General features: G+C 35.9%; 1 protein-coding gene across 5 annotated transcripts in view; it reads right to left on the bottom strand.

Annotated features, from left to right (window-relative positions):
- Nucleotides 1–21,171, bottom strand: part of LCOR (ligand dependent nuclear receptor corepressor) — a 95,382-nt gene that overhangs the window by 16,194 nt on the left and 58,017 nt on the right. Inside the window, exon 7 of one of the 5 annotated variants that reach the window (XM_032225483.1) lies at nt 12,683–19,420. The exons of the other annotated variants lie outside the window; for them this stretch is intronic. Within the exon in view, the coding sequence (XP_032081374.1) occupies nt 18,451–19,420 (970 nt within the window). The 3' untranslated portion in view covers nt 12,683–18,450. Of the gene's footprint in view, nt 1–12,682; nt 19,421–21,171 lie in introns of those variants that run through there. 5 annotated transcript variants of the gene reach the window in all.

Genomic DNA, 21,171 nt, shown 5'->3' with positions numbered 1-21,171 from the left:
GCGGAGGATAGGTGTTATGCGGGTGAATCGAGGTACACCCGCAATCACTCGCGCGGCTGCGTTCTGCACTAGCTGAAGTCGCCGGATGCTCTTCAAGGGCAGCCCCATGTAGAGCACATTGCAGTATTCCAGCCTGGAGATCACTAGGGCCCGAGTGACTGTTGTGAGCGCCTCCCGATTCAGGTAGGGTCGCAACTGGCGCACCAGGCGAACCTGGGCGAATGCCCCCCTGGTCACAGCCGTTAGGTGGTGGTCAAATGACAGCTGCGGATCCAGGAGGACTCCCAAGTTGCGAACCCTCTCTGAGGGGTATACAATTTGACCCCCCAGCCTGAGTGATGGTATACTAGTCAGATCTTTGGGAGGGAAACACAACAGCCACTCGGTCTTTTCTGGGTTGAGCACAAGCTTGTTAGCCCTCATCCAGCCCATAACGGCCTCAAGACCCCGGCTCATCACATCTACCGCTTCATTGAGTTGGCACGGGGCGGACAGATACAATTGAGTATCGTCCGCATATTGATGGTATCTAATCCCGTGCCTGCGGATGATCTCTCCCAGCGGTTTCATGTAGATGTTGAATAGTAGGGGGGATAAGACCGAACCCTGAGGCACCCCATAATTTAGGGGCCTAGGGGACGATCTCTGCCCCCCCACTAACACCGACTGCGACCTGTCCGAGAGGTAGGAGGAGAACCACCGTAGCACGGTGCCTCCCACTCCCACCTCCCGCAGTCGTCGCAGAAGGATACCAGTAGACTTATATACCGCTTCATAGGGCTTTCAGCCCTCTCTAAGCGGTTTACAGAGTCAGCATATTGCCCCCAACAACAATCCGGGTCCTTGTTGTAGTGAGTAAGGTACCACCAGGCTAGTAACTACAAGACCAGGGATTCTAGTTCTGCTTTAGGCCCAAAGGCCCAAACTCAGTGACCTTGGGACAATCACTCTCTATCAGTGCTAGGAAGCAAAAAAAGGCAAACCACTTCAGAAAACTTGACAAGGGACTTGTTTAGGTAGTTGCCAGGAGCCAACTCTAACTCAAAGGCATCCCAGTTGCTCCCCCCCTTCCCCAATAGCATTTAGTTTTGTAAGATTTTGTTTCATTAGTATTAGAATCAATTTAATATTCATGTAATTTTAATTAATAATTGATTGTTTTTAATTTATTTATAGTTAATGTGTATGTTTTACTGTTATAGATGCTTTTTTTTACTGTTTTGAAAAACCACCATGAATCTGTATTGATTTGACGGTCTACAAGGTGAACAAATAAATAAAGAAATAATCTATTTTTGTCAACGAGCATACGAAAGAATATCAAGAGCGAAGCTATGATTTCTACAAACAGAACTGTTGCCATGCAACAGTCATAGTGCTACAATTAATGCGCTTCAGAATTTGCTGTTCTGTGAAACTGTCTACATAGTAAGATGTTGAAACATGGGTGGAAAAACAGAGCTGCTACAGATTGATTTTATGTTTTCAATTAGAATGGGAGTACAAATACCTACATCTACACTTCATTTTTTTTTCTGATTCCGATCTGAAAGATGCACACAGATTATAATAAGGAGCACTGCAAAAAATCCATACTCTGACAAAATGTTTTAGGATGGAAACCAAAGATATAGCTGAAGTTAGAAAGAATAGCAAGTTTCACTTCAGATGTTTTGGAGGGTTTATTTATTGGAATAGAATTTTTAAGGTTAAATATAGTAAATTTAGCTCATGGTTACAGAATCACCAAAAACATTTTCATTTGGTACACACTTATTTTTTTGTCTTGCTTAATAAAACATAGCAGTAAGATTATATACCAGTTACAGGTAGAGAAAGGAGATAAGTAAAGGTTCCTTACCAGAATAGCAGAACTGCTGTATATCTACATACACAAAAGCCCACTTTATTACCCACTCCAACCAAAGTTTTTCACTTTTCAATTTATCTAACCTTTCCCTTTGTTTATTTCACTGGAAAATCAGTTTCAGATTATAAGTTTACAGGTATGTAAGAAGCAGCAGTAGAACAAAAGTTCAAGGCTAAGTGTTTCTGTTCCTTTCAAATCATTTTAAGCATCACAATTATAGATCTATTTAAAAAATGAGATAGAGCTATAAGCTTGCATCTCCCACCCCTAGATTTGTATATATCATCACAGTTTTCTTTCTTTACCTTCTGTCTTATGCTTTTCAGAATTCTGACTGATTAGCAGAAGCAGCTCCAGCACCCTGCTAGAGTTACAGCTTCCTCCTATTCAAACTTATGGGGCAACAAAAATCAAGTTTTAGGTCATTATTTGAGGAGGTTACAGTTCAAGATTATTACAAATAAAGGGAAGAAATAAAAAGTTGCTTTATTTGATCAAAATTAAAATCGATATGTGGTTATTTCTGCTAACCCTTAATGGACTTTTGCTGGTTAGGACTGTACCATGAAGGATTTGTTTATAGGTAAGAGATGAGATGTGGGAAAAAATAACTTGCTATATTTTAAGAGAAGATGATTAGTTATAATTGTGTATACTTATTGTGATGAAGGGAAAGTAATTTCTTTATATATCTATTTTCTTTTTCTTTACTATATTCTTTTTTCACATTCTATTTTTAATTTTTATTCTTTTATATTTTTAATTTATATTAGCTTTTCTCTTTCAAATTGTAATGTTTAATAAAACTATTAAAAAAGAACTGCATATATTAATTCTGTAAGTTATTTTTATTTTACTTTTTAAGAAGGCTGATCAATGTATCAAAACTATATTCCTTGGCTGTAGCTCGATATATGGCTCATCTTCCTTAATGGATTGATTGCCAAACAGTGGAACTGAAAAAGACTTCTAAGTAAAGCAACAGCACTTAGACTTCTATACCACTTCACAGAGCTTTACAGCCCTCTCTAAGCAGTTTACAGAGTCAGATATTGCCCACAACAATCTGGGTCCTCATTTTACTGATCTCAGAAGGATGAAAGACTGCCAGCAGTCAGCAGAAGTAGCTTGCAGTACTGCATTCTAACCACTGCGTCACCACGGCTCATTATGTATGCTATGGAAACAAGGGAACACATAAGAAAAAGGGATAAGTCATCTATCCATTGCCAAATGTAAGCAGGGATGGTTTTCCAGGATTGGAAGGGAAGAGATCAAACATATTTTTGTTTACTGTAAAGCAGGGGTAGTCAACCTTTTTATACCTACGGCCCACTTTTATATCTCTGTTAGTAGTAACATTTTCTAACCGCCCACCGGTTCCACAGTAATGGTGATTTATAAAGTAGGGAAGTAACTTTACTTTATAAAATTTATAAAGCAGAGTTACAGCAACCCCTACTGCCCACCATGAAAGCTGGAATGCCCACTAGTGGGCGGTAGGGACCAGGTTGACTACCACTGCTGTAAAGATTCAGATATTTCTTTAAGAAGTTGCTGACTTTATTTTTATAGTCACAGCTAATTATTATTTTACCATGCCTGCAAGTTAGAGGTTTTAAGATTTTTTATTTTTTATTTTTTTTAAAATAGTCTTCTTATATTCTGCCTGCATCTAACCCAAGTCAAATGGGTAATTCTCTCTCACCTAAATCCACATACACCTGAGTAAACATTCATTCTAGAGTGTTCTGTTCTCCCACTTTTCCCATACAACATTTGAATCACCAGCTGTGACGCATCTAACAGCCTTCTTGTGGCTAATTGAAAAACATTATCATTCAGTCCATCCCTTTAAAACTAGAGGAGTTTTATCATGCTGAAACATTAACCCACGTACTGCTTCCTTTTCAAGGGCTTTGAACAATGGTCCAACTAATTTTCATGTTCATCAAGGACACTAGGAGCTTTCCTATTTTCTCCCCTTAGGATAGTACAAACACCACTCACTGCCTTACAAGCTGGCTCCATGGATAAAACCATAACAGCATATAGCTTCTACATAAACAAATCATAAATAAGAGTCTACAAGTGGATAAATTCATAAAAAGCTTTTAAGTAACAAAAAAAAATCCTGCTTGTAAAATCTTCAACATTACTGCAGGATAACAATTTAAGCCTAGAGAGACTAAACATCTTGTGCTGCAAAAGTGCATATATTAAAGCAATTATGGTTAATATTTTGATTGATTACATTCCATAAAGTTGGTGTTGGCTCTTAGCAGCCGTAGGTAGATTTTCGCCAGGATGATCTGCCTCCTCCAAGTCTTTCAATAAGGCAACCTTCATTGTTGTAATTGAGCCCATCCACCCTGTTGCTGGTTGTCCTTTTTTTCTCATTCCTTCTACCTTTCCCAGACTTAAGTCCAGAAATAATAATTGCAAAAGGTAGTTTTACTTGGAATAGCTTCCATCCTGCAATGATACATTTAACACCATCATATACATATACCTATCCCAGGTCAATAGGTGGATAAAAATACCAAATCCAGTCTGAATATCTGGGTGACGTAACCCATAATTAACAACACATGTTCAGAGCATGATTAATTTGATCCTGATCAATTGTTCTTCAGATGAGAACTCTGGATCAATTTGTTCTATGATCCAGGTGTTTGTTTTCTTGGCAACCTATGGTATTTTCAGGAGTCTTCTTTAAACAGCTAGTTCAAATAATAAATGTTCTTTCTATCTTTTTTTCGAAGTCCAACTTTCAGAGTAATAGTAAAAACTATTGCCTGCATAATTCTTTTTGGTTTTTAAATTTTTTAATAAAGTTGTCAATTGAATCTCTTTGAACATTATGAGACACATAATACATTATATTATTTTGATATAGTGACATTCGTGGGTTGGTTTCCAAATATTTTGTTACCAGGCTAGATAACATCTTCAGCGAAGTTTAGGGGATGTCAGTATCAGTGTTCTTTTGTTTATAAAGGCTTCAGGTGTGGGTGTGTCAAGTGAGGGTCTTATGCTGGGTCAGCTGTGAGTCATCAGTGAGTTTTGTGATGGGTCTTGAGATGGGTCATGATAAGGAGATTACATCAGGTCAGGGTCATTGGGAGGTGAACTGGTATGGGGGTTACAGGGGTTGTTTGAGGGTCGGTGCTGTTTCTGGTTGGCTGTGCAGCTGATTTGGATTCTGAGGGGTTCATAAGCTGGTTGTAGGCCAATGAGTCTATTGATGGAATTGCTGGAGTCCGTTGGTGGAGTGCCAGGCTTCAATGAACTCACGAGCGTGGTGGGTAGTACCGTAGCCTATTATTTTTGTGTTGCTCCAATTGAACTGTGGTTTGGTGTCAATGTGGGATTTAAGGATTTAGGATTGTGGTGTTAATTCACATGATGTTTGTCCCATGTAGAATTAGTTGCAATGGTTATAGTTGATTTTGTAGATTACATTGTTTCTTTCATCCTTCTGTATTTTGTCTTTGGTTCTGGATAATTCCTGGCGGAGTATGGCTATGGGTTTGTGGCAAGGTGGGTTGCTGCTGGTTTGGCCCGGATCGGCCAAACTAGTAGTAGTGGCTCCATCCACCCGCCCAGATGCTTCTGCGCATGCACATAAGTGTTGCACACATGCGTGCGCGTGCAAGTACACCTGCACTGGCAGTAAAAAAATTGGCAATCCACCTCTGGTTTGTGGGCTATTGTTATTCTCATATTGTTATTGTAAATTCGCATGGAACATCCCCTCTCTCCCCCATCTGCCAGACCGCAAAGCCAGAAATGTTGGGGAACTCTGTTCTATAATTTCAACCTGACTTGTAGGGTCAGGCAGAGATGACATGGTTCAGATCCCATTTATAAGCAATGCCACTGAAGGGATGTAGGAAAACTTTTGATCACAGGACCTGTCCTCTGGAACACTATCCCACTTTGATCCCAGACCTGACTGTATTCAAAAGCGTTCTGAAAACCTAGTTCTTTCCTTAGGCAACAGGGGTGTGTGACAGGTCTGGCAGGTTTGTTTGTCTTTTAAAATGGCTCTTTTTCTTGGTATTTTGGGGGGTGTGTGTTATTTCTGCTTTAATTGTTTTTACCATATGCCATCCAGAGTTATAAATTTCTAAAGCAAATAAAAATATATAACTGCAACTAGAGTGTAAAGATTACATTTTCAAAATTCACAGCCAAAATTCTGAAAATCATAGCTTTAACATATTGAGGACACCAGATTGAGAAGAGTTGATGTATGAACACTTAATCTAGACTGATGTATTCATTTAAAATACCCCTGTATCAACTACAACAGCTAACAGTGCAACTGATCCACTTATGAAGTTAAAACAGCAACAAAATAGGAGTCAATGCCATCTTTGCGCCAATTCTTGGTTTTTCTAAATTATTTCAGAAAATGCACAATGTAAGTATTGTTTTGAGAAGCAGTGTCATTTGGTACTAATTAAATTCAATGATAATATTTATTTGCAGTAATTAAACTTAACACTTGTTAAAAAATAACATCTTAGTATATAATTGAAATAAAGCTCCAGGAGGCACCACAAGTACAACGCTCCTTATTCAACTGATAGCGCATAACTGAAGAGTTATTCCTTCAGAAGAAGCCTTGACTTAACACCTATATTATGTTGGGAGAAATATGCAGAGATCCCACTGCAATGCAGTTCATAAAAGCAAGTGATTCTATAAGTAGCACATTAGAGTTTGGAGGAGGGAAAATGAAGTTGTATCTTTAATAACTGCATCTTCTATTACCTATCTTTTTTCCTCTTTCTCTCACTCTCTCTCTCATGAAGACTAAGGAGATATATCAGTGAAATATACATCAACTATTGTTAAATTGCAGTGCATTTAGTAGAAAAATATCTGGAATAGTTAGACGTAACAGTTGGAGTTTGTCAATACATCAAACTGTCTCAAAGGTATGAGCTATTGTGCAAAAAGTAAGAGGTGTAAAAACTTCCAATAATTACATTATTTCGCTTTACTCTTCAGGGAAACTACATTTGCTAACAAGTTAGCTAATACCAATATTAATATTGCATTCAATAGCATATAAATCATAAAAGAAAATGGCTACTATCCCTATTATGCTTCTAATAGTACTACTACTCTTACTCAGAATTTATTTCTCATATGGAGCAGGAAATTAAATCCTTTTAAAATTCAGTGGGAGTATGTATCTAAGTAAAAAGTGTTCAGAATTAAAAACATGAAGAGTTTTAACAGCACCTGAAAAAAACATGAAAAATGATGTGCTGAAAGGAACTAAAAATAAAAGAAAATCCTTTGGGGAAAGAAACTAATCCAAAACTCTATTTCATTTGGGGGGGGGAGTAGTTCCAATATTTAGTGATCCACAGAGTGGTCAAAAATATGTTTCTACACAGACTGATAAATATAATAGAAAGGGTGAGGGTTATGAAAATTATGAAGAGGGGAGGTGGCGCAGTGGTTAGGGTGTAGTACTGCAGGCCACTTCAGCTTACTGTTATCTGCAGTTCAGCGGTTCTAATCTCACCGGCTCAAGGTTGACTCAGCCTTCCATCCTTCCAAGGTGGGTGAAATGAGGACCCAGACTGTGGGGGCGATTTGCTGACTCTGTAAACCGCTTAGAGAGGGCTGAAAGCCCTATGAAGCGGTATATAAGTCTAACTGCTATTGCTATTGTTATTCATCCTTTTAATTTAGTCCTTGCTGCATATGTGTTCTTTTGATTCTATGTTTGAACACAAGCAGCATAACAAACACACCCTAATTATTATTTCAACAAGTAATCTCTACCAGGGATTGGGGGACTGTATCTGGTTCATTAAGGTTTTGAGTAGTTTGCCGCAGCACAGGATTACACTTTTAATCTTTATTCTATGAACAGGCATCTAGGAAATCCTGGCTTTTCTCTAATGGATGTACACATTTATTCCAAGATGTAAGCATATTGTTCTGCTAAGATTTATATTTCTTCTGAAGTAGAATTTGATATGTCAAAAACTCCATACATTGTCACGATATAATAGGCCTCAAAACTTTAGTTAAGATTAATTATCCAGAGTGTTCCAGAAGCAAGAGATTGAGCAGAAAAGTGGTACATGATGTTTCCATAAAATACTAAGCAGAAACATTCTTGGTTATGTAAGACAGTTCCTAATTCGAACTGAACTTTCTATGTATCATCCCCTAATGTAATTTTGTGATGTTCCTGGTTCCTAAAAGTTTCTAAATCATTCCCAAAGAGTTCTATTAATATGGTTTCACCTTCTGGACTGCTTACAAACCATACAAGCTTTATATATAGCCACTTCCAAGCATAGAAAATGAACTGTGAAATCTTTATATCTAGATTAGAATATGTACAATCAAGATGCCCTTAGTAAAGTATGTGGGATAAAATAAAAGATTATTGAAGAAATACCATATACACATTTATCTATGGATAATTTTAGCTCAATGTTAGTTTTTTTTTTAAAAAAAACTACCTAACAGAAAATCATTCTTGATTAATGCTCACTAGAGCTCACTTTTAAACAAGAATTCAAATTTAAGGAAATATGTCTACGTTCCACTTTATTTTATCACTTGAACAGTAAGTTCTATTAAATATTGTAATGGTCTGTTTAAAGAAATAAGGCAGAACACAGTCTGAAAAAGCTATTATTTTCAGCAAAGGATGGGTACTATGAAGAGAATTGATGTTGTAGTAAATATATTAAACATAAATATGGAAGAGACCAGTGATGTATACCTCAGTTTATCTGCTATTGCATTAAATATTTGATTTCAAAATCTCTTAAAAAGCATCTACCTGAAGTTGCAAAGCTCTGTGGCATCCTAATGATGCTAAGGTCTGGATATTTTACTAGAATAAATTGTAGTTTAATTCTCTAAAAATCCTATTGAATTCCTTATTTGGCAGGGATGTTATTTAGCTGGTTCAGCCCGATTCCTGTGAACCAGTTATAGGGCATTTGGAAGGTAGCAATTCTGGTAGTAATCCTGCATCCAAGGAAATGGCATGGAAAGAAAAACTGGTTGCATTTAAATAGAGTGCAGATCATGTACCTTTGTAAATGGCATGTGCTTAATTAGAATAAAAAGAAAGCAAGACAATCCTGCCAAAGGCACCTGGCAACACGCGTCCTAAAATGCAAGGTCCAGGCCAGCTTTCTGCTGTAGTTTGACCCATTCCTTTCTTGAACAGGAACTGCTTGTTGACTAATGTAGACTATATCTCTGTTTTATGGGATACACCCCCCTAAAGTGGGGGAGGGGTTTCATTTTACCAATGTTCTTGATCATACTCTTTTACCATTAAAAATATAGGAAAATATAATCATTTTTGTGATTTTCTGTTGCTATATTATAATATTATATTATTCATAAAATAAATGAAAATTAAACATTGTGTTAAAAACTCTATACCAGAGATAAATAAAGCTAGAATAAAAAAGTGATATATACGTAACTTGAGAACTGTGCAAGCTGCCAAAATGAGACAGGTATGATTATAGAAATAATATGACATTTTTGGGAAAATACAGTGAATCACCCCATGAGAACAGAGTAAAAAAGTTATTTTAGAAAGAGCAGGAATTTCAATTTTTAAATGTACTTTATATACTGTACTGTATGTACTGTATATACTATACAAAAATATACTTTATTCTTGTCTTGCATATAAACACAAGATTGTTGCAAATATAATTCTAATACTGAGCACAATGATTAGCAAATATTCAATTTGATTTCAGGGGCATATTTCTGATACAATGAGACTGATATAAATTCATCCATTATTTTCATGTAGTGATAATTCCTTCTGAACATAGCTGGATATCATAAGGTCTGAGATTTATGACATCTAGAGATCCTGGAAAAGCTCACAGTATTGCAGTATATTCTAATATTTTACTGCCCTAAAGGAATATTCAGAAGAAATACTATAAATGAATATGATAGGCAATCTTGTTGTGACATTCCTCATCAAATATAATTTATAATCCAAATTCTTCACTGAGGGAAGAATTATATTCAGTCAATTCATGTAAGACCCCTTTTCTAAAACTGATATAAACGTTTTGTTGCAAGAGCAGATATTTGCATTCATAGGCATCTGTTTGATTTTTCAAATACATTTGTGGCTTCAGCTCATTGAAGCACATCAATCTACTTCAATATTCCATTAGACAAATACATCATGAAAAGCATTACCATTATTATTTTAAAAGACACTTTAGAAAGCAGAGCTTTAAAACATTTAGGTTTTCACAACAAAATTTATTAGAAGAATAGTGGTTCTGAAAAGTCTAGCATCCAGTGAAAACTACCATACATATTACAGCTGGGAATGTGTTTCCAAAATGACATGGCCAAATACAAGAGGGTTGTTTAACCCTTATACATGCACAATAGAATCAGCATTTTGACATACAATGAAAAGAGAGAGAGAGAGAGAGAGAGAGAGAGAACCACATGAATTAAAATTTTATAAGTACTTATCACATATATTAAGACACAGCTTATTAAGTCCAGTCAAAAAATCAGAACTGCATTAAAAATTAAATGTAGTGCAATCAAACCAAAAACCTTAATTTGTGATCATAAGTGCTCTACTACATAAAATGTTGATCATAGCAAGGAACAAAAAAAGTTCAAATCACACAGTACAAAAAATCTGTAAATAAATACAAGCTACAGTACAAGAGAAATATTAACTTATACAATTCCGTCAAACTGTAAACAGTATATTGAAATGAGGTCCATAGATTAAAAAGGGGGTTCCTGCTTTATTTTTCCATGACACTTATACTTTTAGAGGTCTGTAAAAATGCCATTTTCCCATATTTTACATGCAGAGAACTTTCTAAAGTGTAAAAGCATCAAATAATAATACAGAAGCATCATTAGTGTTTAGTTACAGTGAAACTGATGCCAGTACAAGCAGTTGTAGTTATTCTAATATGTTACTCACACCAACTTTAATGTTCACCAACAGACCCATTATTAGAGCTGTGAAATCCCAATTCAGTCATTATCAATGTACGGCAACTAGAGGTGAAACACCTGAAAAGGGCTACAATTTGGAAATGATCATACTGTTTCCACAATATATGTGCTCCTGCTGATTATTTGAAAAATTTACACACTTGCCATATTACATCAACTTTGGCAGAAGGGTTACTAATAAACTCGAGCCCATCTGACCCATTGGCTTCCATCACAGTGGCCAGTGCACAGAATTCCTAGAGACATTGCATAACTAGAATGTAGAGGTCAGACATCCAAGGGCCAGTGCTCAAGCTTAGAAGTACCTAGGATGAAGGAGAAACCACAGCTAGACTGAGAAGCTGCCCCTGCTCTATTTACAGAGGCAAGTAGGAATGTATTTGACATTAGCTGTGCTGGCTTGGTAGTGGCATTTTTAAATATTTAAGATTACATATATAATATATATGTATATATCATAATACACATACTATATATAGAAATTTCTTACAATACATAATTATCAGGAACCCCCCCTGCGATCTTGCTCAGTAGTAATAACTGAATATACAGAATGCCACTACGTGTCTGAGGCACTGCGTGCTGGAGAGTAATATGCAGCTTTAAAATCCGTTTGGCTGAGTTATACCTGGATACCTGAACTGAGTTTAAATTGACATTCATCAAGGATGCGCTATTAGCACATTAAAAAAAGCAAAAACAAAAAAAACCCCACGAGTCACTGCTAGGTTTAAGAATAGTGTACAAGTACCTGAATTGAATGAGGGTAGTGTGTAAACTGTCCCTGAGGGTTTTCAAACAGTGTGTGTACAAGCTGGAATCCTAAGCACATTAGTTTAAAACTTACACTGTGGACTGATAAAATACCAACATTTGACGATTGAGTGGAGGTTAGAAAGTTATGAGCAAACACTCAAAACATATTTATACATGTTTAAGCAGTAGTTAGCTACTGTAAACAAAGGTCCCATAGATCGCTACCCCAAATAGGACTCAAGAGAAGTTGCCATCTGTCAGGTTTTTTTCTTTGAGGCTAGGGCACACGACAGCCGCCACGGACCCTCTTTCCAACAACTTAAATATAGGATGCACCTAATTACAGACTAGCAATTCAAGGTTAGATTTTAATGTATTTTCTCTATAACATATTATAAAATCCCTTAAGATCACTAATGCTGGTATGCTACTCTAGTTTGTTTTTTAAAATTCTCCCTTCATTTAAGAAATATACCATTCAACAAGTTAATGGCATAACAAATATATCATCCAACTACTTAAACATTAAGATCCATTTTCAGTCCTCTGATGGAAAAGCTTGTCAGTAAATTTATATTAAAATTTACACGGTAAAAAGGCTTGAATTTCAATCAAAGATTCTAAATACTGCTCATTCCCTGAAGATAAAAAGGAGAAAAATCCCTACCCATTTCCCTAGTGATATATTCTCAAACCAAATTCCACACAATGTTCTACAATTATTCTTCATTTAGGAAACTTAACTTAGCCTCCCACATTTATACCCCAAAATTTAAAGCCCTAAACTTTAAAATAGTCTATTGAAATGTAAAGTATCAGACATGTATGCCTACAAGTTTCCTGAACATTATATAACTGAGTTATTTATTATCAATAGAAATCATCTGACCTAAAAGCAATAAATCTTTTGTGGACTGAAACTTTTAACAGTACCTTAGACTTGAAGACCAGATAAATTAAGACTAGAGTTGCAATAATAAAAGTGCTGAAGGTCCTTCTCCTGCTTTTCTTTTTGTTGTTTTTAAAAATCTGATTAGACAGGTATATTAATGGACTGTAAAGATTAATAGGTGTTTTTACAAAAACTGTGACGTTCTGGTAAATGTAGCACCAAATGTGAGGTACATTAAAGACTGAGGCGGCACACCCATAACTGCAGAATGGGAGAAGAAATAACTCCATCAATTTTTTATAAACCTGTTACCCTTGGTTAGTTTTTTCTTATTAAGGATTCTTAGTATATGTTGTACTAATATAAGAGAAAGATCTTGGAATTTTAGAAAAATAATTAATGGGAGTGTTATAAGTAGGATGGTAATTTTTTGAAGAAAATATAATGAGTACTTTCAGGACATTATCCAATTAGAATACTTCTGTCCTATCAAGAATGCTACTGATATACAAAAGGTACAAAATCCAGTTATCCATCAGAGAAAGCATGCAATGGCTAATATTTTCTTACTATAGTATCTTGAGTATGGATCTTCTGCCTACATAATATCATCTGCAAATGAAAGGAAGTAAAAGTTTGTCTATTACTTCTGTTTAAATTATAATTGCATAATTCTACATTTAGCAGAAAACCTATTCATTTGTTAAATTTTAACTCATGGCTAGATATTCTATGATGTATTATCTAAAAAATAACCAAAAGATCTATATTCAAGAGCTGCATAATCAACTCTTTTAATTCCATTCCTTTTAGCTCCATAGATCACTTCTGATTTAGTGATGATTCCTGATCAACTTGTTCCACATTCTTTCCTATGAAGAATTATCAAAATTCATAGGATAATTATGATAATATCCAATTATCAAGTAGTCAAATGTAAGGTGTTATAATAATTGATACTGCTACTGCATTGTCCTCTTTTGTGATGGAAAGAAGCTAAAATTTGTTGGTAGGGTGAATGATGGAAAATAATTATCATGTCTCAAGTGAACCAGAATCTCAGCTACTAAACTAATTTCTTTTCATTTCTTAAACTGCTTAGAAACTACCTGTATTTCACAAGTTAATTTGGGAAACCAATGACAAAATAATTTACCAATTATTCACCTATCATAGTCAGCAATTTTGTCCTATTAAGCAAATACTTCTGTAAAGAGATCCTTACTGTTAAAATACATGTAAATTATTAACCTGTTGCTTATTTACTGAGAAGTAAAACAGTAAGTGTGGATCGAAACTATATGACTATCTCTACCAAATATAAAATATGAAGAAGCATAGTAGTGTTTCTAAACAAAGTCTGACAATAAGTAGACAAATGATTAAAAACACCAAATGCAAGTATCAAAATATGCAGTCAGCAAATTCAAGTTATCAAAAGGAGAGGGAGGGAGAGGGAGAGAACATAATTTTTTTGAAACTACAAGGAAGAAAGCAAAAGAGGTCTTATCTCAATTGTTTACATTACAAACTGTTCTTTTGAAGGCTGCCTAAATCTTTCAGGCAATCTCGTTTCGCACATTAATCTTTCCACCTTTGGACTGAAGGAGATGACTTAAATTTCTAGAGCTCTAGCAAAGTGCTTTGAATAGGAGAAGAGAATGGTAAATGTGCTTCCCCATCTGCCCAAGTGCCATAACTCTTTTCACCTCTAAAAAAACTCACAATATTTATAAGCATTTAATCCAAAATGTATATTGAATTAGAATTGACTAAATATTGTATCTACGTAAAATCAAGTTCCCTCAACTGCCTATACTTGACAATATTCAAAATCAACTATTACAAAGAAAACAGTTCCAAACTGGTCTCCTCTTTAAAAGACAAATTGTATTCTTAAAACAATATTTAGTTATTTAGATTTATTTCAAAACATAGTTAAGAATACATACAACCTAGGCTTTTCTTTAGGCAGATGGGTGCAGCCTTGGAATTCGCAAGAAATATTGATTTATTCTTGGTGCATTTGGAGGGATGCAAGTGTAGGATCTTTAAATGCTTCTAATTAATCAATCTGGGGATTATTTCATTTGGATAATTAAAAGTAAGACTATAGCCCAAATCCTATAACCTGAATTCTTTATAACTACAGTATGGTGAAGAGGCCTGGGGCACTGGAAATGAGGTCCTAAAATAGCTGATAGAGAGGTAATTGTTCATCAGATCTCCAGATTGTTCAGGAAATAACTTTTATATTTTACAGATCCAAGTAAAAAACTGGTACATTTTCTACACACGGGGCTTGTTCCACAGAACTGTACAATAATTAACTCCACACTTGTACCCCTACAACACTAAGCCTTAGTCATCTGTATAACCTGCTGCAGCAAAAGTTCACCAACCAACATCTAAATTCCAATACAATAGAAAACTTGATTTTAAACATTTTTTTACACACACACACATACTCACATTCTCTCTCTCTCTCAAATCCACACACACACAGTCATTAGTCTTCTGGGCTGGGAGTAAAGGGAGAACTCACCCTTCATATACTGTCTCTAAAAGCAAAGGCTGCCATAAATGATGTTCACAGTTTATTTCTGTTGTGCAGGTGCAAACAACACCATCAACAGATATGCCATATCTCTACAAAAATTCTGGTTCTAGGTTTAACATACATGATAAAAATGCCCCAACTTTCCTCCTACAGACTTAACTTCTGAAACATTGCACTTGGTTATTCCTTAACCTGCCATGGAAATCAGCAAGGAAAACAAGGCAAACATTTCTAGCAAAATTTTGCAAGAATGTCCAGAAATGGGAGGAAACAAAGATTTTCTTAAAAAGACAGTAGCAAACCACATTTTCCCACTTCAACCTATGATCAGTTGGGATTTTGGTCATGCAAATGTCTGTTCAGCAGAATATTGAACATGCTAATGGGTAAACACTGAATCCATTTTTTCTACAGGCGAAATGCTCCCAAATACTACTCAAAGCTACACCAAAGGCGCCTATTAGAGCAGTCTGACTTTAATGGACCACTTAGGGATCTAAAGCAAGATACAGCCACAGGATGAGCCACATTGGAAAAAACAAGTAAGATGAAATCTTATAACAAAAGTTTAACATTAAAAAGGTGCACCTGAATATTACGACTAAGTTTACAAAACCTACAATAAGATAAAATATAGATATATTTATATCTTTTGAATATTCAGCAGCGTTTTGTTTATTTTTGAGAGGCTTCTGAAATTTTAAAAAGGGACAACTAATTTTAAACATGCTTCACAAAACAATAATGGCTATTTTATATTGCAATTACCAAAGTAATGCAATTAGTGCTTTAAAAATAACCTACTTTTTCTTTTCTTTTTAAAAACAGAGACCTTTTGAGGAAATATGGTTGTTCCAAAGCTTCTGGGTTTTTTTTTTACCTGAATAGAAAGTGATCACAGATAATAAGTGTTACATTTCAAAGCTTTGTAGATAAGAATCTTACAATCTTCAGGTCCCAGGACTTAAATCTGAGAAAATTGTTTGGTTGTTTAATTCATTTTCTAACCAAAGCAATAAGAATACACAACTATCACTATCTATTTACAGTTCTCAACCTATGGTCTGAAATGACATACAATTAGTTCTCTTCTAAACTGCAGCATTAAAGGGTAGGCACACCATTTTTCTGCTGCACGATTGTCATCCACTTAATGATACAAATTGAAAATATTAAGTAAGCACAATGAGCACACCAAATATAATAACAGATTTTTACGGAACTCAATTCATACATCACTTAAATAAAAACAGTCACAAAAGGTTAAACCTCAGACAGCTAAAGTCTATGCAAGTGTTACACTTCTAGCTTGCAGCAAACCCTCTCCCCACACTTTCAATAGCAGATGAAACCACAAATTCAAAACAGTGCATTTTTATTGCAATCTCCAGTGAAACTGGATTATATTGCAGAGTTTCTATACTACTACAGGGCTTTAAACAGATGTCTGTACTGAGATGGCATATAGGACAGGCTAAGGAACTCTGCTTTTTGAGTATGGAAATACATTAAGCAATTTAAAAAAAGTACATTAACAGTAGTACAAAGCATATATGGGCTAGAAGCCCAATCTCTCTCAAGAATGAGAAGTGCATATTTAACATGACAGCAATGGTGTGCCTAACCTCTGCTTCCCAGCAATCCACTGTATTCAGTCAAGAAATCAAGAAGACCCACAATTAATTGCCCCAAATTCAAGCAGCAGTCTTGGGGTTACTTAGGCCATCTTCCTATGAATCATAGCATCCACTTTCAGTCATCAGGACAAAAACTAACCATGAACAGTGCTTAACGTCGTCTTACATACAAATCCCATTGCCTCTTTTGGTTGTGCAAATTAGAATGGAGTCCTATCAATCTTTTGCACAGCTATGATCAAATTGTCTCTCTACCTGAAGAACCATTAAGTCTAATTCAGTGAAAATGCAGATCCAGAAAGCTTTACTTAAAGCTTAAAATATAAGAATGAAAAGATGTTAACTAAAAAGGCTGAATTGTGGATTAGGAGTGCTTCAGATGATCTACTTATGTGTGTGCTACTCCACTATTAAATCAATAGTGGATAAAACAAAAACAAAATGTCAGGAGATGCAAGAACATTTCCTGTTACTGGCAACTTTAGTATTTAAAAAGGAAACACCCATTGGGTGTTCAACCCTGACAGCTATAGCTCGATAAGATGCTCAGCCTAAACCAGACCAGAATGATCTGATTATAGGTTTTATTAAAATTTGTAAAAATTTCTTCCCTGAACATTATAACATAGATCCTTCATTTATACAACTATTTAGTCAGACTACTGAGGTTGTAATATTTAGAAATTAGTGAATTTACGAAGGTTTTTGTTTGTTTGCCCAAGAATATAGTAAAATGTTATATGTATTTCTGACCCCCAGAAAGGTATGTTTTAACTAATTGTTGGAAACACACAGTCTAGTGAACTCAGGATCAAATCTACAAAAAGCATATTGGTCACAAAAAACCATATTCTTGTTAAAATGAGGAATACCCTAGTGTATCATTCAGTGTACCCTGATTCTCCTAGAATACAAGGAGTTTCTTGAGATAAGGCTACATCCTCAAACAGGCAAGTCTAACCCTCACCTTTATAAAAGAATGAAGAAAATTACAATGAAAATAGTGTTCCAAAGAAATTAACCAAAGCATTTTGCAGGTAGTGTACGTATGTAAAGATTCCCCCCCATCCCATTCCCACCCGCCTCACCAGGTGAGCATTAAGCAGATTGCAAACCATTTAAAAAAACCCTCCCGAATTGAAAACAAAATGGCTCCTATTAGATCCAATGACAAACCAGCCCCAAATCTCTGAATTCCAACAGACCAATTATTATTTTAAAAAATTCTTTCCAACCAACTGGAAATCTAAGTATAATCCAATCATCCACTTTTGTTTTCAAAGTCTGGTATTAAGAGCTCAAGAAAGGGATTATTATTATTATTAAAAGGCCATATGAAAAAAGCAAACCCAGTAAAATAACTGAAAGTCCATGCAGGCTCAAGAGGCAAGCAGTCCACTTCCATGTCTGCATTTTTTGTGAGGTAACTCAATTCTCTATAAAATATTAGAGAAACATGCAAAAGGCCAAAAAACAAAACAAAACAAAACACAAAAAGGCTCTAAGCCATACTGAGCCAGAAAATTTACAAATATGCAACATTCAGAGCACCCTTTTCCCCTGTGCCCTCACAAGTCTCTGCTGAATTGCAATGGAACATGTTCTGCACCCGGTGATTGAAGAGGAGTTAGGTACACACAGCTGGAGTTGAACAATGCCATAGTGTTCACTCAGTTTATTATGTAATTGGCACTCTACAACATCCCTAATCATCTTTTGACTCATTTGCACTGTGTGCTGCCTCTCTCTGGGGATCTATCTCAAGCTTTACAGAGACATCCTGTCCCTCCGAACGCATTAATTTCATTTTTTTCTTTGGAGGGTTTTTCAAAGTGCCCAGCCTCTCTTTCACTTTATACTCCAGGGTGCTGTGGGGAATCCCATAAATACTCTGAGCTTTGGAAACGCTCATTTTCCCATTCATCACCACAGAAATCGCTTCCTCCAATATCTCACTGTTGTATTGTCTGTATCTGCCTCTTTTCTTCCGAGGTTGCTTAGAGCCGGGATCACCCTCCTGATCAGAGGTGGAATATGGCTGTCCAGAGGTAGATTGCTCAGCATCTGAGCCCCAGGAATCTGGTCCAGGATCCAGCAAGCTCCTCCTATTTTGTTTCGGAAGGATAGCCCTTAACTTTTTACTAAGCGCGCTCTCCGTTTGTGAACCCATCACCAAAGAGCTATAGCTATACTGGTCACCAGAACGGGATTCCCATGAAAGGTCCATGCCTCGAACTTGTGGTATCTTTAAATCCACAGGAGTTGAATGGCTCATGTCCTTTTTCCCATCCTGTTTAGTTTGAAGTGCCATTTTTTGAAAAGCAGAGTTTTCTGTAAGAAAAGGAAGGTCACTGATGTTGTGGAGTGCACCATTTCCCCTGAATTTCATTCGGGTAAAGTTGAATTCGTAGTGTGGTTTTGCCCAAGAAGCCTCCCTGGATAATATCATGTGCTGTCCGTGATTCTGCAACCCAGATGGCCCATGGCTGGCAGCGGTAGCATGCTGGTTTCTGCTCAGCAGTTCTTCACTTATCTGCAGTGATCGAGCCAATGGAACTTTGAGAGATGTGGAGTGGCCAGACCCTTCCCTCGTTCCATCCTGCCAGCTTCTTGGGGGTACCCCATCACCACTCCGAAGTCCCTCTGCATGGTGCTGGCTGGGTCTCCCAGGTCGCCTAATTGGATGGAAGGAAACTGATGTGAGCAGGACTTGCACAGGTAGGGAGGAATGGGTGAGGGGCCACTCCTTTATTAGAAGGCCTTGCTTGGGTAACATCACTTTTGTGGTTTTATAATTTTTTTAAAAGTCTCAGCAGTCAGTTTTTTAAAATGTTCAAAAAACAAAGAGAAGCTTTTTGGGCAAAGAAAAATGAAACCTGTCAGCTGGTCTTCGGTTGGGTTCACAAAATCTTGGAGCAGAAAAGACTTCGCGCAAGTGTCTGAAAATAGCATCTTAATTATAGATTAGAAAGGAATAATCATCAGAGTCTATTCACGACTGTATTACTAGTGTGACGTTACCACTAAACAAGTACAGTAATAAAAGAGTAAGCCAAGTGACAAATTGCAGAAAATTCAACACACACTCATACACACCAGCCATCTGCACTTTTTATAAAAAGTGAAAACGATATGGATTCACACTATAAATGCTTGTTGCTGCTGCAGCATCAAAATTGTTCAGCAGAACTCAAATCATTTTTCTCTCCATTAAACACAAAAACAAAAATAATGAAGAGTTCACAAATTTAGTACTAATATCCAGACTTCATTTATTTTTAAAAAATGACATCATGAGTTACAAAACCTTAACCTCATTTTTTCTTTATGTCAAGTCATGAAGAAACAGTTTCTATTTCAAAACTACAGTACTCAGCAGTCTGTGCACCTTCCAACTTTACTAATTCAACAGATTAGGAATTAATCTATTTTAATTTTATCCAGTTTAATCAGACTATTAAAAACCCATAAATTATTTACAGTGTATCCTAATAAATAATACCCCAAAACACATGTAACACATTTCTCTTTGTTGTTTCCATTAGGACAATCATAATGCAAGTTTTCCAATTTTACAACTAGAAATATCTGAGAGCACGGAATGGACAAAGAACATATTTTAAAAGTTTTTAGGGATTCTAATCCTTCAGGAATCTCTTTTCAATATTACAATCCAAATTTAACATTTTGTTTTGATAACAGGTGTTATTAATTGTTTCTGAACAAAACAGCCCTATGGTTTATATTTCTGATAAGACATTTAAGGCATGCTGAATATTTCTATTAGTCTGATAACAGTGAACCATTGTCCAGGGAACGTTAATTAAGAAGACAAATGTTCAGTGGCATTAAATTTAACAGTACAAACATAAACATAGACAAACAGTACTGTTTGACACTTAATGCCAACTTCTTTACATGACACAGCAAAATATGCTGATCTTTTGAAGATGATCTTCAACTTTTCATATGGTATGCAATGTTTAAAACAAATTTCAGAAATTTATGCTAATTTGTTCAGAAAATGAACAGATATAGTCAGATATTCCTCTTTAAGAAACTTCAGGATTTTAGGAGCCTAGAGACCACGGGGCTAAATAAAGAATCCATGTAATGAGCGGTTTAAATAAATACTTCATTTTACAATTAAAATCAGTGGCTGCAAACAATGCTATTTTATATAGAAGTCCAACTAATTATAACATATTTACATGGCTAAATTAAGCCTGAAGAAAATATTTTTACGTAGTCTATCCTTACTCTTATATCTACTGTAGCCCTTACAATGCCATTCTGTATCTCTTTACATCTAAATGATTTATATCAACAGAGCAGACATACCTAAGAATTCAGAACCGACAGGATTCTACAAGCTTTTTCGAGAGAAGCCTTTCCCGGTATAGAGTTAGAAGAGTATAGTAAGTGC

The sequence above is a fragment of the Thamnophis elegans genome, chromosome 10 (assembly GCF_009769535.1).
Source record: "Thamnophis elegans isolate rThaEle1 chromosome 10, rThaEle1.pri, whole genome shotgun sequence".
Taxonomy (NCBI): domain Eukaryota; kingdom Metazoa; phylum Chordata; class Lepidosauria; order Squamata; family Colubridae; genus Thamnophis; species Thamnophis elegans.
This window is presented reverse-complemented; position numbering and strand designations above follow the sequence as displayed.